We start from the raw sequence: 26,376 nt of genomic DNA, 5'->3' as shown, positions 1-26,376 counted from the left end.
TGCTGTGGAAAAAATGGTTTGCTCACCGGTGTGTCAAACAAAACATGCAACAGAAAACATGAAGCGCACAATACCTTTCTTTTACCAATTAAACAAAATATATAGCTGTAAAGAAATCATCAGACAGTAATGAAGAATCTCCTAAGCCATCTATAGATAAGTAAAAGGTCACTGCCGATTCTAAAAAGTTCAGTTTTTTATGGAATAAAATCATTCAGACTTTATATGATCAGCAGTGGGAATGTTTGAATCCTGACCTGAGAGTTTCCAGTGTACAATGTGGACTCTTCAGTGCAGCAGACAGAAACTCCACTCCTGAATCCTGCAGGTCATTGATACTCAGATCCAGCTCTTTCAGACAAGAGGACTGGGAGCTGAGAACTGTGGACAGAGCACCACAGCTTCTCTCTGAGATTTTGCAGTCACTCAGTCTGAAAAACAAACAAACAAATAAATTAAAACAGTTAAATTATTTTTTTAAATGCTAGCAGCCAATAAAATTAATGGTTAACTAAATAGCTTGATTAAAATACAATTGTCCTTCTATATCCCCACTTACTCCTTGTAAGCTCTACCTGCTCCACCTTCTGAGTCAGAAGACATGAAAACAAACTCTAAATTCAATTCAATTCAATTCAATTTTATTTATATAGCGCCAAATCACAACAAAAGTCACCTCAAGGCGCTTCATAGATACAGAGAAAAACCCAACAATCATATGACCCCCTATGAGCAAGCACTTTGGCGACAGTGGGAAGGAAAAACTCCCTTTTAACAGGAAGAAACCTCCGGCAGAACCAGGCTCAGGGAGGGGCGGCCATCTGCTGCGACCGGTTGGGGTGAGAGAAGGAAGACAGGATAAAAGACATGCTGTGGAAGAGAGACAGAGGTTAATAACAGATATGATTCAATGCAGAGAGGTCTGTTAATACATAGTGAGTGAGAAAGGTGACTGGAAAGGAAAAACTCAATGCATCATGGGAATCCCCCGGCAGCCTATGTCTATTGCAGCATAACTAAGGGAGGATTCAGGGTCACCTGGTCCAGCCCTAACTATATGCTTTAGCAAAAAGGAAAGTTTTAAGCCTAATCTTAAAAGTAGGGATAGTGTCTGTCTCCCGAATCCAAACTGGAAGCTGGTTCCACAGAAGAGGGGCCTGAAAACTGAAGGCTCTCCCTCCCATTCTACTTTTAAATACTCTAGGAACAACAAGTAGGCCTGCAGTGCGAGAGCGAAGTGCTCTAATAGGGTGATATGGTACTACAAGGTCATTAAGATAAGATGGGGCCTGATTATTTAAGACCTTGTATGTGAGGAGCAGGATTTTGAATTCAATTCTGGACTTAACAGGAAGCCAATGAAGGGAAGCCAAAACAGGAGAAATATGCTCTCTCTTTCTAGTCCCTGTCAGTACTCTTGCTGCAGCATTTTGGATTAGCTGAAGGCTTTTCAGTGAGTTTTTTGGACATCCTGATAGTAATGAATTACAGTAGTCCAGCCTGGAAGTAATAAATGCATGAACTAGTTTTTCAGCGTCACTCTGAGACAGGATATTTCTAATTTTAGAGATGTTGCGCAAATGGAAGAAAGCAGTCTTACATATTTGTTTAATATGTGCGTTGAAGGACATGTCCTGGTCAAAAATGACTCCAAGGTTCCTCACAGCATTACTGGAGGCCAAGGTAATGCCATCCAGATTACGAATCTGGTTAGATACCATATTTCTAAGATGTTCAAGGCCGAGTACAATAACCTCAGTTTTATCTGAATTAAGAAGCAGAAAGTTAGCGGCCATCCAGATCTTTATGTCTTTAAGACATTCCTGCAGTTTAACTAATTGGTGTGTGTTATCTGGCTTCATGGACAGATAGAGCTGGGTGTCATCGGCATAGCAGTGAAAATGTATGCTATGTCTTCTAATGATGCTGCCTAAGGGAAGCATGTATAATGTAAACAGAATTGGTCCTAGCACTGAACCCTGTGGAACTCCATAATTAACCTCAGTGTGTGAAGAGGACTCTCCATTTACATGCACAAATTGGAGTCTATTAGATAGATATGATACAAACCACTGCAGTTCAGTACCTGTAATACCTACAGCATGTTCTAATCGCTCTAATAGGATATTATGGTCAACAGTATTGAATGCTGCACTAAGGTCTAGCAGGACAAGCACAGAGATGAGTCCACTGTCAGAGGCCATAAGAAGATAATTTGTAACCTTCACTAAAGCTGTTTCTGTGCTGTGATGAGCTCTGAAACCTGACTGAAACTCTTCAAATAAACCATTCCTCTGCAGATGATCTGTTAGCTGTTTGACAACTACTCTTTCAAGATTTTTTGATATGAAAGGAAGGTTGGAGATTGGCCTATAATTAGCTAAGACTGCTGGGTCTAGAGATGGCTTTTTGAGTAAAGGTTTAACTACAGCCAGCTTGAAGGCCTGTGGTACATAGCCGATTATTAGAGATAGGTTGATCATATTTAAGATCGAAGAATTAATTAATGGCAGGACTTCTTTGAGCAGTTTTGTAGGAATGGGGTCTAAAAGACACGTTGATGGTTTGGAGGAAGTAATTATTGAAGTTAACTCAGAAAGATCAATTGGAGAAAAAGATTCTAACTTAACATCAATGGTACTAAGAGTAGCTGTAGATAATATTACATCTGTGGGATTATTACTGGTAATTTTTTCTAATGATAAAAATTTTATTCGTGAAGAAGTTCATGAAGTCATTACTAGTTAACGTTAAAGGGATGGTTGGCTCAAAAGAGCTCTGACTTTTTGTCAGCCTGGCTACAGTGCTGAAGAGAAACCTGGGGTTGTTCTTATTTTCTTCAATCAGTGATGAATAGTAAGATGTTCTGGCTTTGCGTAGGGCTTTCTTATAAAGCAGCAAACTATTTCTCCAGGCTAAATGATGATCCTCTAAATTTGTAACATGCCATTTCCTCTCCAGATTACGAGTCATCTGCTTTAGGCTACGTGTTTGAGAATTATACCACGGAGTCAGGTACTTCTGATTAGAGACCTTAGTTTTCACAGGAGCTACAGTATCCAGAGTCGTACGTAGTGAGGAGGTGAAATTATTTACAAGATAATCGACTTCTGTTGGGGTAGCATTCAGATAGCTGCTCTGCTCTGTGTTGGTACAGGGCATTGAAGATGTTAAAACAAGATCTAGAGTGTGATTAAAGTGGTGGGTGGGTTCTTTTACATTTTGAGAGAAACCAATTGAGTCTAATAACAGACTAAATTCCATGTTGAGGCTGTCATTTTTAGCATCTACATGGATGTTAAAATCACCCACAATAATTATTTTATCTGAGCTCAGAACTAAATTAGATATAAAGTCTGAGAAATCAGACAGAAACTCTGTGTAAGGCCCAGGTGGACGATAGATGATAACAAGTAAGACTGGTTTCTGAGTTTCACAGCTGGGGTGGACAATGTTAAGCATCAGGCTTTCAAATGAATTAAAAGTCTGTCTTGGTCTTTCATTAATTAATAGGCTGGTGTGAAAAATTGCTGCCAAACCGCCCCCTCGGCCTGTGCTTCGAGATTTCTGGTAGTTAGAATGACTCGGGGGTGTTGATTCATTTAAACTAAGATAATGATCCTGCTGCAACCAGGTTTCTGTAAGGCAGAGTAAATCAATTTGTTGATCAATTATTAAGTCATGTACTAACAGAGACTTGGAGGAGAGAGACCTAATATTTAATAATCCACATTTCACTGTTTTACTCTTTGGTTCAGGTGTGGATACTGTATTGCTCTTTCTTTGTAATTGTTTATGTTTAAGTTGTTTGTTGCTGGTTTTTAGTTTGTTTTTTGTCTTTTTGGAAGCTGACACAGTCTCTATGGAGATGGGTTTTTGGGGGGTAGCAGGAGGAGAGAAGCTGCAGAGAGGTGTGTAAGACTGCAACTCTGCTTCCTGGTCCCAACTCTGGATAGTCATATTTTGGGGGTTTAATAAATTTGTCCATATTTCTAGAAATGAGAGCTGCTCCATCCAAAGTGGGATGGATGCCGTCTCTCCTAACAAGACCAGGTTTCCTCCAGAAGGTTTGCCAATTATCTATGAAGCCCACATCGTTTTTGGGACACCACTCAGACAGCCAGCAATTTAAGGAGAACATGCGGCTAAACATGTCACTCCTGGTCTGATTGGGGAGGGGACCAGAGAAAACTACAGAGTCCGACATTGTTTTAGCAAAGTTGCACACCGATTCAATATTGATTTTAGTGACCTCCGATTGGCGTAACCGGGTGTCATTACTGCCGACGTGAATTATGATTTTACTGAATTTACGTTTACCCTTAGCCAGCAGTTTTAAATTTCCTTCAATGTCGCCTGCTCTGGCCCCTGGAAGACAATTGACTATGGTTGCCGGTGTCTCTAGCTTCACATGTCTGAGAACAGAATCACCAATTACCAGAGTTTGACCCCCGGCGGGTGTGTCGCCGAGTGGGGAAAAACGGTTAGACACATGAACGGGTTGGTGGTGTACCTGGGGCTTCTGTTTAGGACTATGCTTCCTCCTCACCGTCACCCAGCCGCCCTCTTTCTCCAGCTGCTTGGGGTCTGCCGGGGAACAGCTAGCGGGGCCTACGCTATCTTCGGCTGCACCAGCTACAGGGGCCTGGCTAGCTACGGGTGAATGAAGGGTGCGAAGCCGAGTCTCCAATTCAGTAATCCTGGCCTCCAGAGCTGCAAATATGCTACATTTGTTACAGATATCATTACTGCTAAAGGAGGCCGAGGAGTAACTAAACATCTGACACAATGAGCAAGAAAGTGCAGGAGGGACAGGTGAAGTAGCCATGGTGCTAACGAGTCGGCTACGAGCTAAGCTAAGCTAGCGAAACAGTACAGAGACAGTGAGTGAATACTTTGGCTATAAATTAGGTAGTGAGTACACAGAAAGTGTGCTTCGGATGAAGCACGTGAAGATTATACTATGAAAGAAGAATGTATTTAAAAGTTGTTAATTAAAGTAGCAGCGTCACACTTCTTAAATCTAGTAGAAACATAAAACTCTGGATTCTGCAGCCATCCACTAAGACATGCTTTGTACTGGTCTGCTGCAGTTTGTGACAACTTGTGCCTGAGTTGTGAAGGATGATGAAACAAACGCTTCAGTCCATGTTTTTCTTCTAAACTGCATATAAGTTTGGCAACCGAGAGTTTTTCACACTCTATACCAGCTACAAAACAGAACACAACAAATAAATAACTGTACCCACTTGGATCCTTTTCATTCAATATTGTGAAAAGATTGTCTACTCAGAGAATACTGGTGATTTTAGATGAGAGAGATCATTTGGAAGATGATGAAGGGGAAGAGTTTTCAGAACTTGAGGCCTTTTGTCTTCACTGTATAGGACAGAGATGAGAGGAAAGGAGGGAGCAGTGAGGAGAATGACACACAGGAAATTGTCTTGGGCAGAGTCAAACCATGCCCTGGAGTCACGACTCGAACCTTCAGTACGTGGGTCACCTGCTCAGCCAGGTAAGCTATAGCAGCAGTAGGCAGTCAATGAGTTAATTTGAAGATAATGATGAGCATAGCTATAAATCAGGTAAAAACACAAAAAACAACTTATCATCAGCCAATAAGGGGGAAAAACAGAGAGATTGAATGGAATTGAACTGAGGTGCGCCAAAGTCTGTACCAACATTTTGACAACGCCCACTTGGCAACAGTGTGAAAGTGAAAGAAACTGGAAGAAAAGCAGGGTCAGCGAGGGACAACCATCTGCTGCAACTAGTTTGGAGTGAGGGGAGAGAGCAGGAAATAACAACATAGAAACAAAAAACACATTGTGGAAGAACGAGCCAGAGTTTAGTAATCAATTCAATTCAATAGTGGCGCATGAACACATGGAAAGTGGAGAGAAGTGGGTGAAAAAGTAATGCTCAGTAGATCCTGGGAAGTGCCCAGAAATCTAAACTTAAAAAGTGAAACTAAGGATGCTTCTATGGCTGCAATGATTCACTGAGTAATTGAAATGATGTGATTATAAAAAAAATTCTCAATGCAAATGGTTTGTTTAATGCATGAGCCACCACCAGTGTTGGGGAGTAACGGAATACATGTACTGCCATTACGTATTTAAAATACAAAATATGAGTAGCTGTATTCTGTTACAGTTACCGTTTAAAAGGGTGGTATTCAAAATACAGTTACTTTGTTGAAATAAATGAATTACACAGCGGTCTTTTCCTGTTCCATATATTAGGCTATGACGTCTTGATGCATGCTCTATCATCCAGGTAAGTAAATCTCCAAAAGTTGATTCTGATCATCTTGACCTGATTCTGTTCATCTGAACCTGCAGTCAGCTGAGACTGAACGAGTCACTTGGATGAGTGACGAAACGTTTCTACCACAAAACGCTAGGTCCAGATGAACAGAATCAACTTTTGGAGATTAGGTTATGACCTCTCTATTTTTGGTCATTCCACACCAGAGGAAACCCAAAGAAAACGCGCATTAAGAGGTTCTAATGCCTGTGTGTCAATCTCGCGGCCCATGTAACCTCTATTTGCGGCACACGTTATGACGTGAAGAATTATTTCAAAAAAATTATTCACGAAAATGATTTAATAAGAAGGCAATAGGCAGAGTGTTACAGGCATTGCCCTAAAGAATGTAGCCTCATGGGTAGTATAGTACGTGCTGCAGGGAGAATGGACTGCAATACCCGCTATGTGTCTGTGAGCACGAGGGAGGGAGAAAAAGGACAGTGGAAAAGTAAGCGTTGTCACCCACCAGAAACGGGAGATGGAAGCTTGTAAATATAATAATAACCACTGCAGCCAAAAGAGTGCCTGAGGAGCCGGTTGTAAGTAAGCTATTGACTCGACTGTACACTTTGTTTGTGTTTTCCTCCGAAACAACAAGTTCTGTTGGAGCAGCCTTTCAACGCCTCTCTCTGTCTTTCGCTAGCAAAGTTGACCTAGACAACAAAGTAAAGCTAGTTTTCAGCTACAAGCCCGACACGGAACTCGACGTACTAGCCAGAGGTCCCTTTACAGTTTTATGCCTTTACGGTTCAGAGCCACGGAGCTGTTTTATATAATAATTTTCTATACGAGATCACTGCAAGAAGTGCAGCCTTTCATAATGTGAACCTATTGTTGCTCATTTTATATTAAGATTTTAAAATCTAGTTGGTATTGGTATGGCGAATAACCTTCAGTAATAGTAATAAATCGCACGGCAATAGTACATTCATGTGGTTGTAAAAAGCATGACAATATATCAAGTAATACAAAGTATTCAGAATACATTACTATCATTGAGTAACGTAACGGAATACGTTACAAAATACATTTTGGGGCATGTATTCTGTAATCTGTAGTAGAGATGGACCTATCCGATATTACGTATCGGTATCGGTCCAATACTGACCTAAATTACTGGATCGGATATCGGAGAAAAATAAAAAATGTAATCCGATCCATTAAATATCACGAAAGCACCTCACAAAACTTGCAACACGCCGTAACTCGCCTCAGAACGTTAGCACGTCGGAGCAGTATGCATCACGTGATAGAGCGGCTGTGGCATGCGGGACCTGTCGGTGGTCTGGTTGAGCATTTGGAGCCTCGCTAGCAACCCGGCATTTCATCTCCGACAAAGTTATCCCCGAGAGAAGTAAAGCAAGTGTGTAAGTCCATCTCTGAATGTTTGTAAAGCATTCCTGCGTTAAGCTTAACAAACGATATATGGAGCGACTGCCTCTTCTTGCTGCTACTTCAATCATGAAACTGCTTAATGATCAGCTGATCGGCTTTTCTGTCGCGAGTCCGTCTCTCTTGTTTGTTTTTGGCCCACTTTGCATCAGAAAGAGGAAACCAGTGGATAAACAACAGCAGCACGTTTAAGCTTGATAAGCTGTTGTTAGAATGTATTTAATATTACTTTCTACTCGAGGATCTTTTTCTACGTAGCTGACGCTGGTAACTGTGCAGGGGCGGATCTAGCAAAGTTTAGCCAGGGGGGCCGATAGGGCATTAACAGGGAAAAGGGGGCACAAAAACATACTTTTCTTTCTTATTCTCATTTAAAATGTCTAGCTTTTAATAAATAATTATCTGACACCCAAAGTTTTAATTTGATGTAAAATGAATAGAAGTCCATTACTGTATATAGTAACTATTAAGTCTAATATATATACCCTAGTAAGCTATAGTACTTTTTCCTTTGGGAAGGTACCATCTGTGCAGTCTGCAATTTTGTTGAAGAAAGATGTTGAATCTATTTAATATTTCTTGAAAAATAATTGATTTCTGTGCATTTTTTTTCACACTGCATCAAATTAAGGTTGATTACGTCGATTAAGCATCATGAGGTGGACCGTGAGGGGTGGTTCCCTATTTTTTATTTATTTATTTTTGTTGTTGCTGGGAGTTGGAACCCTATTAGTTAAGTTGCTTAATATTTACGCTAAGTACTCTTTAAAATACCAGAATAGGGAGGATGGTGTATTGCTGAACTATGAAATATTTTTTTTTGCATACAGGTATAACAGAATAGCTTTAGTGTAGTTGTTGTTTTAAACTTGAGTATGGACTTATACAAAATGCAGCAAGATATTTAAAAAAAACTGTTTTATTGATTAAAAAACACTATATCGGATTCATATCGGTATCGGCAGATATCCAAATTTATGATATCGGTATCGGACATAAAAAAGTGGTATCGTGCCATCTCTAATCTGTAGTGGAATACATTTTAAAAGTAGCCTTCCTAACACTGGCCACCACGCATGTAAAAGTGATTGTTTCACCAACAGTTGTGACTTAAAATAGACCAGTAGAAATCTATGTAGGAGCATGCATGTGAATATAAAGTATTATAACATTAGGCACATACAGCCCCCAGCTTTTAAACAAAGACTGATAACACAAAAGCAACACATGATGATGATGATGTTATAGTTTAAGGTGCATTCAGCGTCTCGAGTACACTGAGTTCTTGAGCCATCAAAGAGGTTACAGTTATACTGGAGAAATTAAAAAATTTTAGGATACAAATTCATACAAAGACGTGAAGCCTGGTGTCGAGAAAAACCTGTTATTTTACTGTCACTTTGTTATCATTTATATGCACTGTCATTATTTCATCAGTACTTCATTAGTCTGTATTACTTATCTTCAGTTTATCATGTATCATTTATCATTTGTTTCAGAGCACGCAGGATAAAACACATTCGAGAAGTAATACTCTATTATGTGGCGAAAAGCACCAGCAGAAGCTGTACCTCCAGTCAGGCCGCAGTAAAGTCATATGAGGATACGGTGAACTTTTTAGCCTGGACCTACACTCACAAACTGCACACTCTGTATACACAATTGGTTAGGTTCCCAGAAAGCATGAGTGGAAACATCTGGAACATCTTGTTGTTCTTAGCCATAGAAGGACATAGAAGGAGATAGGGGAATGCTTCTGAATTCTTCTGACGTCATAAATGGCTATAAAGCTTTCTGTCTTTGTGCAGACGAAGAAGAAGTCCGGCTCTTCCCACACTGTACTGTGTGTTATAATAAAAATAATCTGTGTTGACCCACTACTACCAGTCGTATGTCTCTTCCTCAAAATCCAAACCATGACACTGGTAAAATAAATTACTGACACATTTGGCTGTTAAAAGTAAAGGGATGAGTGCAAATGTACTCACAGAGCTTTGTTGGAGGCTTTGACCACTGGCAGCAGCCTCAGAAGAGCCTCCTCTGAAGCAGAGTATTTCTTCAGGTCAAACACATCCAGATCTTTTTCTGATGACAGTAGGATAAAGACCAGAGCTGACCACTGAGCAGGAGAAAGTTTATCAGTGGAGAGACGTCCTGATCTCAGAGACTGTTGGATCTCCTCCACAAGAGAACGATTATTCAGTTCATTCAGACAGTGGAACAGATTGATACTTTTCTCTGCAGACAGATTCTCACTGAGCTTCTTCTTGATGTACAGGGCAGTGTCCTGATTAGTCTCTGAGGTACTGCCTTTCTGTGTCAGAAGGCCTTGTAGGAGAGTCTGATTGGTCGGCAGTGAAAGACCCAGGAGGAAGCGGAGGAACAAGTCCAGGTGTCCATTTGGACTCTGTAAAGCCTTGTTCACAGCACTCTGGTAGAAGTGTTTCTCTGCAGATTGTTCTGGTTCAGACTTCTGGGAGGTTGTTTGTTGTTGTTCCATCAGATTGAGTCCAGAGTTGATGAAGGTCAGATGGACATGAAGAGCAGCCAGAAACTCCTGAACACTCAGATGGATGAAGCAGAACACCTTGTTCTGGTACAGCCCTCTTTCCTCTTTAAAGATCTGTGTGAACACCCCTGAGTACACTGAGGCTGCTCTGATATCGATGCCACACTCTCTCAGGTCGGATTCATAGAAGATCAGGTTTCCTTTCTGCAGCTGATCAAAAGCCAGTTTTCCCAGAGACTCCATCATCTTCCTGCTCTCTGGACTCCAGTGTGGATCTGTCTCAGCTCCTCCATCATACTTGACCTTCTTCACTTTGGCCTGAACCACCAGGAAGTGGATGTACATCTCAGTCAGGGTCTTGGGCAGCTCTCCTCCCTCTCTGGGTTTCAGCACATCCTCCAGAACTGTAGCAGTGATCCAGCAGAAGACTGGGATGTGGCACATGATGTGGAGGCTTCGTGAAGTCTTGATGTGGGAGATGATCCTGCTGGCCTGATCCACATCTCTGAATCTCTTCCTGAAGTACTCCTCCTTCTGAGGGTCACTGAACCCTCTCACCTCTGTCACCATGCCAACACAGTCATGAGGGATCTGATTGGCTGCTGCAGGTCGTGTGGTTATCCAGAGATGAGCAGAGGGAAGCAGTTTCCCCCTGATGAGGTTTATCAGCAGCACATCCACTGAGGTGGACTTTCTAGGGTCAGTTAGGATTGTAGTGTTGTGGAAGTCCAGAGGAAGTCGACACTCATCCAGACCATCAAAGATGAACACAACCTGGAAGTCTTCAAATCTGCAGATTCCTGCTTCTTCAATTTTAGTAAAGAAGTGATGAACAAGTCCCACCAAGCTGAACGTTTCCTCTTTCAGCAGATTCAGCTCTCTGAAAGTGAATGGAAATATGAACTGGATGTCCTGGTTGGCTTTGTCTTCAGCCCAGTCGAGGGTATATTTCTGTGTTAAGACTGTTTTCCCAATGCCAGCCACTCCCTTTGTCAGCACTGTTCTGATTGGTTCATCTCTTCCAGGTGAGGCTTTAAAGATGTCTTCTTGTCTGATTGTTGTTTCTGGTCTGTCTGGTTTCCTGGATGCTGTTTCAATCTGTCTGACCTCATGTTCATCATTGACCTCTGCAGTCCCTCCCTCTGTGATGTAGAGCTCTGTGTAGATCTGATTCAGAAGGGTTGGGTTTCCTGCTTTAGCGATCCCCTCAAACACACACTCGAACTTCTTCTTCAGTGCAGATTTAAACTTATGTTGACATACTGTAGGAAAATGTGCTGGAAAAAAATGCAAAACATTATGTCTCATCTCCTTAAAGCAGGGGTCAGTAACCTTTAAGACCCAAAGAGACATTTGGACCCAGTTTCCACGCAAAAGAAAACACTGGGAGCCGCAAATACTTTTTGACATCTAAAATGAAGATAACACTGTATATACTTTTTTTTTTTTTTACTTTATGCTTTTTGTGAACAACTAAGATGTGTTGCTTATGAAATCCATGAAGTGCTATAGAAAATATTACATTTTATTTATGTAATTAACACATTTTGAACTAACAAAAGGAAAGACACCCAGCTGAACTAAAATGATCCAGCAAACAAAAGCTGTTTTGAGCCGTCAGCCTTATATCTCCTTTGGGCTTTTGGAGCCTTGACCTGACTTTTAAAAGATAATTGGAAAAAAAGCACTATGCTGCTGAAAAATGAAAAATAGATATTTGCAAAATTCTGCCTAAATATGTATTTTACCTGGTTAATGTATGTGGCGGGGCGTGGTCTGCAGGGGAGGTGGAAGCACCTGAGTGGCACCCGCAATCACGCCTCGCTGCCTTAACGTCTGTGCCATCTATGCTGTTGTGTTGGAGTGTGTCGGGCTGTGAGCTGAAAAGCTACACCCGGCTGTATGCGTACAGCAACCGTGTGTGAAAAGTGGTCAATAAAGAGTTGCTGAAAAGCATGTTCATGCAAACATCGTTGGGTCTGCCGTAGTACAATGGGACTTCTGCTCCCGAACCTCTGTGCACAGCGCCTGCAAATCGGGGCTGTACAAAGTCACTTTCATCTTTACGCAGGCAGCTTTACATGTGTCATCTGTGAGGCGTGAGCGGTGTTTGTTTTTAACATAGTTCACGGTGGAGAATAGCTGCTGACATAATGTGGATCCGAAGATCCATAATTGGCCTACCTGGGGTTGAAAGTCTCGATAAATGCATGGCGTTTTGGCAGGTATACCGGCTTCCGCGAGTGTGACGCTTATTTTGAGCGATGAAAAAATAATAGAATATAATTTTATTTTTATATTTCAATCACAATAATCTTCCAATTTAGAACTACAAGTTAAAAAAGAACTAACATAAATAAAATACACTTCAGCTCAATACTTCTAATTTATTTTCCTAAACCACCCGGAGCTGCACTATAAGGACTAAAGAGCCGCATGTGGCTCCGGAGCCGCAGGTTGCCAACCCCTGCCTTAAAGCATGAATATTTAGCTACATGTTGGTCCTTAAAACAATAGCAAGTGTTTCACTCATCAAGCAGCTTAAATCTTTACAGAAATAATCTTACTTCTCTGCAGACAGTCAGCCAGTTCCTCCTGTTTCATTCTCCTCAGGAAGTCTACTGTGATCTTCACAAATGCCTTTCTGCTGTTCCTCCTCTGATCATCAACTTCAGCCTCCAATATCTCCCCTCCCTTCATCTTACTCTCTTGGCATTCTGGGTAATCTGGACTCAGAACCTTCTGGATCTTCTTCAGCTCGTTCTTCACAAAAGTGATGATGTTGTCCTCCAGCAGCTGGAACAGAATATTTATGAATGAGCCAATCAGGCTGAAATAATGGAGCCAAACTTCAGATCCATGTTGGACACACTGACAATCCACTGGTCTACAAAGAGCAGCATGGAGATGACTGTGAACAGAACAGATGTAACAGTAGTTGTTGTACATGTACAGACCATAAATATGGAGTCCAGCTGTGTTTGATGCTGCTGGGCAGACTGACCACTGGGAACCTCTGAGCTCTGCTGATCCACTCTGTGGAGGAAGGTTTTAAGGTCAAGATCCTCTCAGAGAGATTTTAAGAAGCACAGTAACTCCCATATGACTCCCTGTTGTTACAGGTTCTTCCAAAAACAAACAAACCAAATAAAACATTGTGGAATTAATAAGGCCAGTTTTTTTTTTTTTTTTTTTTTTTTTTTTTAATTGAGCAGACTAGACAGTCTTCTTTGCTGTTCAGATTATTGCATTTGTATTTCACACAGTGGAACAAACGTCCTTTCAGTGTTAGGTTAGATCAACTCAGTCAGTTCAATGTTTCATAAACATTTTAAAATCTGCCTCTGCACACTTTGTTATAACATCTTGTTCATGTATTTTAATCTTTTCTTCTGTATTATTGTCCTTTGTTTTGTTTTGTTGTTTTTCCTCTCCAATTTATTATTTTTTTAACTTATTTTTCAATTTTCTTGGAAATTTGTAAAAATTAAAATCATTTAATATCATCATTGTTGTGATCTACTCCAGTTCTCCAGTCAATTTATTTCAATTTTTGCTGATTTAAAGCAGAAAAAAACAAAAGTCTTGATTTGCATGTGATGTAGCTGAATCTGCTGCACCCACAGGAGTGTTGATGTGATCAGAATTGGTGTATAACTGGTTCAGATCATCTGCTCAAAGCTGTGAGTGCAGTTTTGTGTAGTTCTGCACGGAGTGCTTCTACACTTTTACATGTGACACAGTGACAGGAAGTTCATTCATACATAAGCAGGTCGAGATCTGGCAGAAAAAACGTTTTCTGCTGTTCTTCTGCACAATGTACAGGTCAGCTGTTAGATTTCAGGTTTTTATGGAGGAACAATTTGTAAAATTGGAACATCCTCGGGATGAATCCTGCACTCCTGATCTGTCACACTGATCCAGCTGTCTGCAGATTAGACACATCACTGTGGTCGGCCTGCTGCCAACAGCAGCTGGATCACTGCTCCATGTTTGAAAGGAGCTTTCTTTATCAGTCACTTCATTGCAGGAACAAGAAGCTCATCAGATCCTGTCTGTGTGACACTGAAGGTGACATTACATTTTAAAAAAAGGAAAATATATGAGACAAGTTTCAGAGCAATAAATGTCTAAACTTCTTTCTTGTGGTTTCAGATGGAATAGATATTTCACTTCCTGTTTGCTGAAGTGGATTTCCAATACTTTAGAAATTAAAGGCTTGTTTTAAAGAGACAGTTTAAATGGGATTGAGGGAATGACGTGTTTGCAGTTTATATCCAACAACATCAAGCAGTTAAATCAAAGAGTTCATGTTACTAACAGCTCACCTCTCTGCAGCAGTGAGAGGCTGGACTTTAAAATCAATGGGACGATGTGCTGACCAGTCGCTCTGTAAGGACACACAGCTGGGTCCAGGTCCAGGTTCGGCAGGTCTCCCATAGATCCTGTTAGATAGAGAAGAGAAGAATAAAGGTCTTCCTCTGAATCTGAGGCTCTATCAGAGTTGGTCAAAAGTACTGCCTGGATGATTCAGAGCTGGACCAGAACTGCACATGTTTTTCCTGCTGTCTGAGAAACTGGACAAGTTCCTCTAAGGAATCCCCTGTACTGGACATCATTTCACTGAGCTATTTTCAGTTCTCACCGCCTGCAGGTGAGAAAACTTCAGATGGGATTTTGGAGGATCAACCATTTCCACACATTCACACAGCGATGTTACTGTCTGCTATTTGTGATTAAACATGTTTCTTACTTTCCTCACAGCTTTCATGGTTTCACTTGATGCTTCAGTGCTCGAAACATCTTCATCTTCTTGGACCCCAAATAACATAAAGAAATTTTGAGCTCATTTCAGCTCCCTCCACTCTGCACCGCTGAAACTTCTCTTTTGTTTCAGTTACCGTCTATGCACCACTTTTAAAGTAAAATAAGGACTTTAAAGTGATATTTATTTTGATAAAGTCCAAAAGAAAACTTTAATTCTTTAGAATTACATTTTCAGATAAAAACAAATAACTGTACAAAATAAATCTCAACTGCACCTTTGAATCATCCAGATTCTCAGAAACTAAAATAGACACTCACTGAAAAGAGTCCTTGAAAACAAAATCAAATAAAATGTTGAAAGCCTGTGTCGATATTAAAACTCTGTGACCGTTTCACTTCCAAAGCAAACAGGAAAATAAAATAAGAGTAAACACGTGCAGTAGTTTTATTGATCCTTAGCATTGAGAAGTCACAGCTAGTATCAGTGTTAATGATGAAACAGTGAGGAGACTGTTGAAGGGAACGATGAGGGGACAACAAAAACCCAGGAGAGGAAGCTGAGGTCTGGGCTCCTCTGTGCTAACACAGCCTCATGCTCCTGTAACCTTAGTAAACATACTAATATCTCACACGACACCCAGTCCATAAACTTCACTTAAGCTTTAACTGACTTACAACATCAGCACACATTAACAAACGCAGGAACTCACACAGCTACACTCAACTGTACACGTGTGATGAGATATAATATAGCTGGATGTGGTAATTTTAAGATCTTTGACGGCTCCAGAGATTCACTTTACACAGACTGCTTCTCCTACAGAGATGCAGTTCATTTAAAATCAGACAACAAAATGACATCAAAGAGTTCATGTTACTAACAGCTCACCTCTCTGCAACAGACAGAGGCTGGACTTTAAAAGTAATGGGACGATGTGCTGACCAGTCACTCTGTAAGGACACACAGCTGGGTTCAGGTCCAGGTTCGGCAGGTCTCACATAGATCCTGTTACAGAAGAAAACTGATAAAGACTCAGAAGTTTTTCACCTGAAAGAGAAACTGGTGGATAGAGCCGGTTACAGAGACCAAACACATGAACTTGTTTGTGTACTGGGACTGCAATAATTCATCACGTAATTTCAATAAAACCATAATCAAAGATCCACGAAGCTGGTATTGTGCTTTGATGCTTTAATCGACAACTCTGTAGCTCTCAGTCATGTAAACTTGAGTAAAAATAAATCTGCAATTAGGGCTGCTCAATTAATCGAATTTTAATCTCGATTACCATCTGGGCTTTCAATGATCATTAAAAATGACTGAGCTGATTATTAGCACCTCCCTCGTGCTTTACTCTCACACTGCTCCGTGTGGCAAATCGAGCGCACCTCTCTACATTCGAACACATGTCACAACAATTAAGAGGACCCAAGGGAAGCTCGGAAAGCTAAGCAGAAGTTATTTAGAGAGGAGAGTGACTGCCGTTGGTTGAAAAGAGAGGTAAAAAAAACTTCAGTGGTGTGGAAACATTATGGGTTGGCGGAGTCAGACGTGGATCAAGTAGACACAGTGTGTAAACTTTGCTACAGTGTAGCTGCACCACAGAGCAACACTGCAAAGTTGACTAAACATAGATGTTTACATTTTTCATTTATCTTTTATATTGCAAACATTTGCACTGTTATCAGTATTTGCACACTATTTTATATTATTTTTTAAAGTCATTATTCAATACATTGTTATTGTTAACCCTTTAAAGCCGGTCAGAGCAGCACGCTCCGTTTTGCGTAACTATTTTTAAATCCCTGTAGAACCTGAACCGCGTAATTTTTTTTGCATATGAAACCGGACGAGTTGTACTTACATCTTATGCCATCAGCTTGTCCTCGGTCACGGTTTCCTTCCACATAAAGCTTTGCAAAAGCTGCATAAAAAGCGCTTGCAGGAACAAAAACATAATATTCCAGAAACACGCTTTGCCGATCCGATCAGCTGTTCGTAACACTTCCCACATTGAACAAGACGTCAACGCGAACTATCGCATTTACGTCATTTCCTGCCCGAAACTGGAAGTGACGTCATTTTCGTGGAAAATGTAGTTTTTTACTTGTAGGCCTTAAAAGGCTATACTGGTGTTTTTATAAGTCATGTTTGACTTTTCTGAATAGTTTCTGGGATGCTTAGAACTCGAATTACACTGCTTTAAATAGTTTATTTTAATGCACATGCTGTTTTCTTTGCAAATTTGCATCATAGGATTGTTTTTTTGTTTTTCCTGCAGTATATAAAAATTGCTATATCTCCAAAATAAAACTATGAAGACACTCAAGATAAATTTCCTGTTGTTGTAAACTATTTTTTGCAACTTTTTTGTATTTACAGTTTTGGGGGATAAGCCTCTTAAATTTCTCCAAGTAGAAATATATGCAAAAAAACAAAACAAAATCGATTTTCAATTTTTTTGTAGTTTATGGCACTTTTTTGGAATTAATGTAGTTACTATGGACTTAATGCATACATATTATTAAAATATGGGCTATAACAGTTGTATTGATGTATAGCAACTTGAAATGCTCCCAAAAATGGCACTACAGCATGTAAAAAAATAATATAAGCTCTGGCGGACTTGGTTCTATGGTAGGTCTTAAAGGGTTAAATAAATATCGTCAAATAATCGAGATCTCAATTTCAGTGAAAATAATCGTGATTATCATTTTTGCCATAATCGAGCAGCCCTATCTGCAATAGAAAAATATGTTCTGTGAATAAAAAGTGTGACAGCATGAAGCTCAAGCAGCTCACAGCTTCTGCCCCCTGGTAGAAATTTGCCCCCTGGCAAATTGGTCCTGGGTACGGGACCAGACAAAGAGCGATTCAGAAGACCCCTATGGTAAATGGTAAATGGTCTGCATTTATATAGTCCAGTCCCTAAGGACCCCAAAGCGCTTTACACTACATCCACCCATTCACACACACACATTCACACACTGGTGATGGCAGCTACATTGTAGCCACAGCTGCCCTGGGTTACCGGGAGACAGGTCAAGACTAACTGGTGGAAGTACTTCATCAAAAGCACCTGATCAACAAACTGATGGGAACAAAAGAACTTTGTGGCACCATTAAATTACACTAATATCAAAATCAGGCTTGTCGGGGAGTTTTTAGGACTTCCTGATAATAATGAATTACAGTCATCCAGCCTGGAAGTAATAAATGCATGAACTAGTTTTTCAGCATCACTCTGAGACAGGATATTTCTAACTTTATGTCATTGTCCTTTTGCCCCAGTATTCTGAGTTTCTGTTTCGATGTCATTTTGTATTATCGTTTATTATTTTAGGTTCACTTTGTAACCCTGAGTTTATTCCATGTTTTCCGTTCAAGCTCCCCTTGTGTCTTTGTCCTTTGCGTCCCTCTCTGTGTGTCTGTGTTTATGAGTATTTGTGTGAGTCCTCGTGTCTTCTTTCCCTCCCTGTGTATCAATCCATGTTCCCCCTGCCTATCTTGTTTACCCATCACTTCCCAGCACGTTTTGTCTCTCTGGTCCTCTCTCTCATTCTCATGGCCTCTCACTCTCTCAGTGGTGTCTGTTTTCTCCTTGCCTCTTCCTGTGTTCCCTCTTCTTTTGTTCCACCCTGTCTCCCAAGTCAGTGTTTCATGTTCCATGTCCTTTTGTCACAGTCTATGTGTCACCATGTTTCCTTTTTTATTTTACCAGTCACGTGTTTCCATGTTCAGTGTGTTTGGATTTGCTTCCCCTATAGAGTCATGTCAACTTGTCAATTATTTTCCTTCCCAAATAGAGCTGTGCTTTTTGAGTTGAAGTCCTCCCTATCAGTCTGCATTTGGGTCCTATCCTGCCTGTGTCACAGTCAGTTCATGACATTTTAGAGATACTGCACAAATGGGAAAAACAATTAGTCCTACATATTTGTTTAATATGTGCGTTGAAGGACATGCCCTGGTCGAGAGTGACTCCAAGGTTCCTCACAGCGTTACTGAAGGCCAAGGTAATGCCATCCAGAGTAAGAATCTGGTTAGATAAAGTAATGAAGAGTGGCTCAAGACTTTTCCACAAGACTGCACACATTCATAAGCACAACTAGGAAAATGGAAGTAGCTCCCCAAATGTTATTTATGTGAAAATAAAATATAATTTACACAAACTGCTTCTCCTACAGAAATGCAGTTAAGAGACCAGGAAACAACAGCAAGCAGTTCATTAAATCAGACACCAAACTGACAAAGTTCATGTTACTAACAGCTCACCTCTCTGCAGCAGAGACTTTAAAATTAATGGGACGATGTGCTGACCAGTCACTCTGTAAGTACACAGATCTGGGTCGAGGTCCACGTTTGAGTCTCTGATGGAGCCTGAAAAAAGTTATAAATCTTCAGTAAAAATTCTCATCACATATCAGCTGATATTATTGGAGTTAGCTTACCTTTTCTCAGCTGACTGTCTTTGCTCAAATCTCTTAATGACATCTTTGATTGAGTTACTTTCATAGGACACAGAGCTGGATGGAGGTCCAGGCTGGTTCCTGTGAATAATGATGGAGCAGTGATGTGAGTGCTGAGCTGTGACATGGAGAAGAGTCATGGACAGTTAGAGATGGTCATCTCACCTCTGAGCTTTGGTCTGGCTCTCATGTTCCCCACACAGAGTGGTTTTAGAGGGAGGGGCTCCCTCCTCTCTGTCCTCACACTGATCCATGCTGCTCAATTCACATCAGCTCACACACACTTTCTACCTTCACCTGCAGCGGAAACACAAATCATTCATGTGCACATCAACTCAAATCCTCCTTTCCATCATGTGTGCTGTCCAAATATCAGCTGCCTCTTTCCTGCTTCCTCTCAGTGTCAGCTGAATGCAGTCAGGCTGTATACCAATTCAGGATCTGCAGCCTTAAAGGCCGCATTTCAGGGCCGTCACAGCGGCGCACCGAAGGCTGTCCCAATTCAAAAGCTGCTCGAAATGCGGCCTTGAAATGCGTCCTTCATTTCCCTGAATTTTAAGGCTGTGGCAGTGTAGACTTCGTGGCCCAACATATCCCAGAATGCATAGCGCGGCGGTGGGTGTGGATAATTTTGCCGAAGAAAAACGGCGGATGAGGGGCGCCCGAAGAGTAAACTTTAAGTAAGTACTGAATATAATGTCACTTATTTATGTGCAAATGTTTAATAACGAAGAACATTAAAACATTACTGTTTGCCACATGTCGGCAAAGTTATGTGACATTAGTGACGTTTGTACTAACTTGGTTTTAAAGCCTTTACTTTAAAATATACGCCGTTCAATAGCTGAGCTTAATCAGAGAATGATCAAAGCTCATGTAGAAACAAACAAACAAATGAACCAAAGATTTTCTCCTTCATTTCTGTCAAACAAAGCTGTATGACACGTTTCCAGTTGTTAGTATCATGGTTGCTAGGCAACCTGGGCAGCGCAATGGAGGCTAGACCGTCCCATTTCACAAGCCTCACACTTCCGGCCTTAGCGGTCTTTGAGTACGTGGCCCTTGAGGATCGTTGAGGCTGCGTACTTTAAGGCTGCAGACCTTGAATTGGGATACAGCCTCAGATAGCAGTGTGTGGCAGAGGAAGCTGCCATCAGCTGCTCTACTATCAGTCCACTAGATGGAGCCATGAAGCACATGAGCTTGACAGAGGAGTGGAGGAAAGGCAGATGAGAGGGAGTGATTGAACATGATGGGCTGCGGAAACATAGAATGAAACAAAAGGAGGGAAACACAAGGACTCACACAAACCCACAGAGACACCGAGGGCAAAGACACAGGCAGGAATCTAACAATCAAGGAACTAAACAGGAAATATAAGAAACTCAAAGCAGCATAACTAAGACTGTAAATGAACCAGAACATAAACCATAATACAAAATATCACCAAAACACAAGAAACTCAAAGTGCAGAATAATCACAGTACCTTTCTTTGCTCTTCACTCTTTGAGTGCAGACAGACTCCACATTAATCTATGACATCATCAATGAAAGTTAAAAGCTTGCACTTGTACAGTGACTACCAATACACAAATGAGTGTACATTGCTGTCAGAGCTACAGTGATTCATCCAGTAAGTTGAATGACTTGATAAAAAAAAAAATTGTTTGATGCTTTGTATTGAGGCCCATTGTTGAATTTACAGGGAAACAATAACCTCAGATCAAAAGTGCAAACCACTATAGTATAGAGCCATGTTATGAATAATAATAATAATAATAATAATAATAATAAAAACAATGTAACAAGCATTAAATTCAGGTTAAGTAGATAATCAGTATTTGGAGGAGCTCCTTATCCTTCTCTTTACTGCCACATACAAAGTGTTCACACAGTTTGCTAGCCTCTTTCAGCCTGCTAGCTATGCTAACAAGTCTACTGCCTGCACCCAACTTGGTGACATGACAGACAGCAGAGGTGGCGGCTGCTCTCATGTTAAAGGTCAGAGTAAAGAAATGAGGTGATGTTGTTGGGAGTTACGTCACAGACTAGAAGCATTTAGTTACTCAGCATATATTTAATCCTTATTATCTGCTCCGCTCACCTCTGTTTACCTCTGACAACAAGAACATTTAGCCAACAGTTTATTAGCTTTGGTGACATTATGAAAAGGCATCTCTGAGGTCAACATCACCTCATGTCTTTTAGTGCTGCAGCAGCAGGAACACCAGTTAATCTGAAATCTCTTTTTCTCTCTAAAACAAAGTGACAGCAGACGGAGTCAAAGACAGAAACCTTATTTAAACACCAAATATTCACCGGCTTTACTTCCTGATCCAGGATTCAAAGAGGACGTTGAACTTACTCAGCTTCTTCCTATGAACGTCTTCACTCTGCAGCTCTGCTGTCTGGACCAGGTCTGTGTAGAAACAGAGAAAATCCTCTGCTTCTTCTCTGTCACCAGTCCTCTGTGTCTGCAAACTGTCACATTAAACGCTTCACACCAGCAATGCATCTGAAGCTCACAGGTCAAAGGCCAGCTGCTGCACCTTGTGTGATAATAATTTGATCAATAATTAACCTGCAGCAGGTTACTGCTCCAACTCCAACACTCTGTACAAACCTGAGAACAAATCAGATAATGTGGGTGTGTCTGCAGGCTTCAATAGATGAGCATTAAACACCTCACACCATCAAAGAATCTGAAGTTCCAGCTCACAGGTCAAAGGTCACACTGTATATAACAATTCACTTTTCAACAGTTGATAGCCTGACTGTGGGCATCTGTAGAGCCATAAACACATTAAACACTAAACCATAAAAGAGGCTTAAGCTGTAGCTCACAGGTCAAAGCTCAGCTGCTGCACCCAGTTGAAATAAATAAATCATTAATCATTATCTTGTTGATTTGATCAACTGGTCTCTGAATGCAATTGACACCCCTTCTCAACGAGAAGTCTGGGCTCGGGTGAGCCTGACTGCTGAAGATATCTACCTATTTGGAACCATGATAACAGGGTTCTTGCTGATCGGTCCTGGCTTATCGAAGAATTAAGGAAGCGGAACCGGCTGTTCAAACCCCCACAAGGCTGCCCGCTGGGACTGAAATGATGGGACGAGGCGTGAGTTTCTCAAAATGGGCTCATTGAGTGCAGCACAGAGAAGATCTTGGAGAACGCACGGCTGCCGTGAATACTCAGAACAAGACCTCTGAGTGAAAAACTGGATTACATCTGGAGGGGCTAGCTCGAATAACACCTTTGAGTGCAAATTCGATCACATCTTGGGGAAGTGCACTGCAGTCATGAGTTCTCAGAACCTGCTCTTTGAGCAAAAAGAATGACAACATCACGGAACGTAAGTTTGGATAACATCATAGAAAGCTCACGGCTCTCCAACGGGAGATTGAGAGACCAGTGTTGGACTGTTAGAACAGCTTTGAAATTCATATGAGCTGTTCGCACTAAAGTAAAAACCATCATCACTTCATGCGGATACCCCTTCGGCGCCAGCTGCGGTCTCAAGGCTGGAGCTGAACAAACCACCCTGATAACAACTGTGTTTAGACTGTTCCCCCCATTCCTTGCAAGGCCACCTGGGTTGGCTGGAAGACTGTTTACTTAGCCTGGCAGGGCGAAGGACACTGTCTCAGCTGAACTCTGGACACACACACACACATACACTGATATGCACACACTGATCCCCCCTCCCTTTCCAAACGCCTTCGATGCTTGTGCCCTACCGGGGAAGATGGCAGTCGACTGGACCAGCGCAAACATGCTGCAGGACCGGATGCGCTGTCTACACCGGCTCTCTCTTACCCTTTACCCGCCCCTGTTGCTTGTCTTGTGTTTCTATGGTGTATTGATAGTCATGTGCTTTTTGTGCTGAGGTGTTTTTTCTGTTATCAAACTGTTCTCTCATGAGGAGCTCTGTCTGAGTGGAGTTTTTTTTTCTCCTCCTCTTACCTCATGTTATGTATTTTCGTTGTTTTTTTCCTATCAGCCTACCTTTCTGACATGTCTCCCCAATGTGATGTTTGTGTAAAGTTGGTCAGAAGGTTCCTTTGTAAGTGTGCATGCGCCATTAGCGTGCTGCCTGCTGTAACCCTAATTTCCTTCGGGATTAATAAAGTATTCTGATTCTGATTCTTGGGGTGTTTTGACTGATTTACACTGTATGTGTCAAATGTTGTAAATAACCAAAGTCTTGAACTGGGAGTGATTTGGTTGTATTAATGGTTTGTTTGTTGGTTATATATTTCCATGTAGATGAATGAAGACACTCTTACCTTTTCAAAATGACTGTAAGGTCCACCACGTCTATGCTTTTATGCCTCTTCCTGAGATAACCTCAGTGATTTTCCCTTGGTCTGAAATCTCACCTGATCATGTGATATTGTGAGTCATCTGCATTTAAGGCAGCAAACCACTCTTACTACATTGTTTCACATCATCTCAACAAGAACTGAGATGTATTCAGTTGTTAAATTTCATGCAGATCTTATATGATTTAATTATGTTCATGTTAGAAACATTATTGTTCAAACTCTTGTAAATGTAATAAGCATCCAGTTTCTCTTTTTTGAGTGAATGATTAAGAAGAACAAACATGGAAATAGTTTCTGATTCATCTTCAGTCCATCGTCTGATTAACCTGACATTCATATTTCTGAGTGGAACTAAATGACTCCTGCATCATTTCTGTTCTCTCTGTATTCAAGTGCAACATTTGAGCTTCTGCTGTGTTTCCATTTGAACGTGTTTTAAGTATTAAAAAACAAACCCAGTCTTCCACGTGTCACTTTACACAGGATGCCAGTGATATTTCTTTCATTTCTGATAAAGTCCAATGGTGTTCATTTATCTGTGCTTAGAGAAATAAGGCAAACTGCTCTAAGGTCAGCTGCCTTTAGATCAATAATTAACCTTCAAGGTTCAAGGTTCAAGGTTCGTTATTTGTCACATGCATAGTTATACAAGTATAACACACAGTGAAATGTAGCCTGACACGCTCCTCGACATGTGCAAAAATGGGGGGGGGAGAACATTATATATATATATATATATATATATATATATATATATATATATAGTATATATATTGGGTGAATGTGCAGTAGTAGCAGCAAGCAGGTGAATTCTGTACATTAATATGAATAGACATCTGACTATTTTACAGAATAGACAATATAAACATATTTAAAATTAAAGGAATTTGGAATGTACATTGTGCCTTGGTTTAGAGTGTTTGGAAGAGTCCTGTCTCAGTCAATTATAGATGATGTGAGAGAGTGGGTGTGTGTGTTTAGGGCCTGGATGGCTTGGGGATAGAAGCTCCTCTTGAGTCTCTCTGTCCTTGCCCGGAAGATGCGGAACCTTCTACCAGATTGCAGAAGTTGGAACAGTTTGTTGCCAGGATGGGACGGGTCCTTCAGTATCTGCGCTGCTCTAGTCCGGCATCTCCTGGTGTAGGTGTCCTGAAGTGGGGGGAGAGCAATCCTGCAGCAGTGTTCTGGTGTACGGATCACTCTCTGGAGAGCTTTTTGGTCCTTCACACAGCTGTTCCCAAACCACGATGTCATGTTCTGTGTGAGGATGCTCTCCACAGCGCCTGTATAGAAAATCCTGAGGATCTTTGGAGAGACCCTGAACTCCCTCAGTTGTCGTAGGTGATACAGGCGCTGCCTAGCCTTTTTGGTCTGGACCTGAATGTGGGCAGCCCATGTCAGGTCTGAGGAGATGTGGACACCAAGATACTTGAAGGACTGCACCCTCTCCACTGGAGCTCCATTAATGATAATGGGCTTGTAGTCTCTGTGCTGACCCCTTCTGAAGTCCACCACCAGCTCCTTGGTCTTGCCGACATTCAGCTGGAGGTGGTTGTCCTGGCAGCATGATGCCAGATTCTTCACTTCATCCATGTAGGCCACCTCATCGTTGTTGGAGATGGCACCCAACACCACTGTCTCGTCAGCAACTTCACAATGGTGTTGGAGCCGTGGGTGGCCACACAGTCTGAAGTATAGAGGGAGTAGAGCAGTGGCGAGAAGACACATCCCTGTTGTGCTCCTGTGTTGATGGTTATGCTGTTAGAGACGCATCTACCCACCCTCACCACCTGAGTTCTGCCAGTGAGGAAGTCCAACACCCATGCACACAGACGGCTGTTAAGTCCCAGATCCCTGAGCTTTGTGAACAGTCTGCAGGGCACTATTGTGTTAAACGCTGAACTGTAATCAACAAACAGCATTCACACATAGTTACCCTGTTTCTTGTCCACGTGGCTGAGAGTGGTGTGTAGGACGTGGGCGATGGCATCCTCTGTGGATCTGTTGGATCGGTAGGCGAACTGCAGCGGATCTATGGTGTCTGGGACAGAGGAGGAGATGATGTTCTTCAGCAGCCTCTCAAACACCTTCATTACTACCGAGGTCAGTGCAACTGGCCGGTAATCGTTCAGGGATGAGGGTTTGCTGTTCTTGGGCACAGGGATGATGGTGGATCTTTTGAAGCATGTGGGGACCACAGACTTCGCCAGGGACTCGTTGAAGATGTAAGTGAACACACCTGCTAGCTGGTCAGCACAGCAGCGCAGCAGACGGCCGGTGATGCTGTCTGGCCCCGCCGCTTTCCTTGTGTTCACTCTCCTCAATGCCGCTCGGACGTCATGCTCCGCGATGCTGGTCGTCACTGATGACTGCTGATGACGTCACTGTCCTCGGTAGTCAGGCGGTAGATAGCACTAGCCGCCTGGCTAACCTCGAAACGGGCGTAGAACTGATTCAGCTCGTTGGTGAATGCAGAGTCGGCGTTGATCGGCGCAGTGTACCTGGCTTTGTAGTCCGTAATGGTGCGTAGTCCGTGCCACATACTCCGTGTGTCGCCCTGGTGGAAGCGGGACTGCACACGTTCCCGGTACCGGCGTT

At 41.7% G+C, this 26,376-nt stretch overlaps 1 protein-coding gene across 1 annotated transcript in view; it reads right to left on the bottom strand.

Moving 5' to 3' along the window:
- Positions 1-229: 229 nt before the first annotated feature.
- LOC120724566 overlaps positions 230-26,376 on the bottom strand; it is a 30,967-nt gene continuing 4,820 nt past the window's right edge. Inside the window, exons 6-14 of the mRNA XM_040016815.1 lie at positions 19,613-19,658; positions 19,430-19,528; positions 19,254-19,358; positions 15,870-15,986; positions 14,542-14,658; positions 13,171-13,249; positions 12,781-13,009; positions 11,334-11,490; positions 230-431 (exon numbers count right to left, since the gene is read on the bottom strand). Of these exons, the coding sequence (XP_039872749.1) occupies positions 230-431; positions 11,334-11,490; positions 12,781-13,009; positions 13,171-13,249; positions 14,542-14,658; positions 15,870-15,986; positions 19,254-19,358; positions 19,430-19,528; positions 19,613-19,658 (1,151 nt within the window). The remainder of the gene's footprint in view (positions 432-11,333; positions 11,491-12,780; positions 13,010-13,170; positions 13,250-14,541; positions 14,659-15,869; positions 15,987-19,253; positions 19,359-19,429; positions 19,529-19,612; positions 19,659-26,376) is intronic.

This window comes from Simochromis diagramma, unplaced genomic scaffold, assembly GCF_900408965.1.
Source record: "Simochromis diagramma unplaced genomic scaffold, fSimDia1.1 OVJJ01000697.1, whole genome shotgun sequence".
NCBI classification, from domain to species: domain Eukaryota; kingdom Metazoa; phylum Chordata; class Actinopteri; order Cichliformes; family Cichlidae; genus Simochromis; species Simochromis diagramma.
Note: the sequence above shows the minus strand (reverse complement) of the source record. Positions and strands in the feature narration are given on the sequence as shown.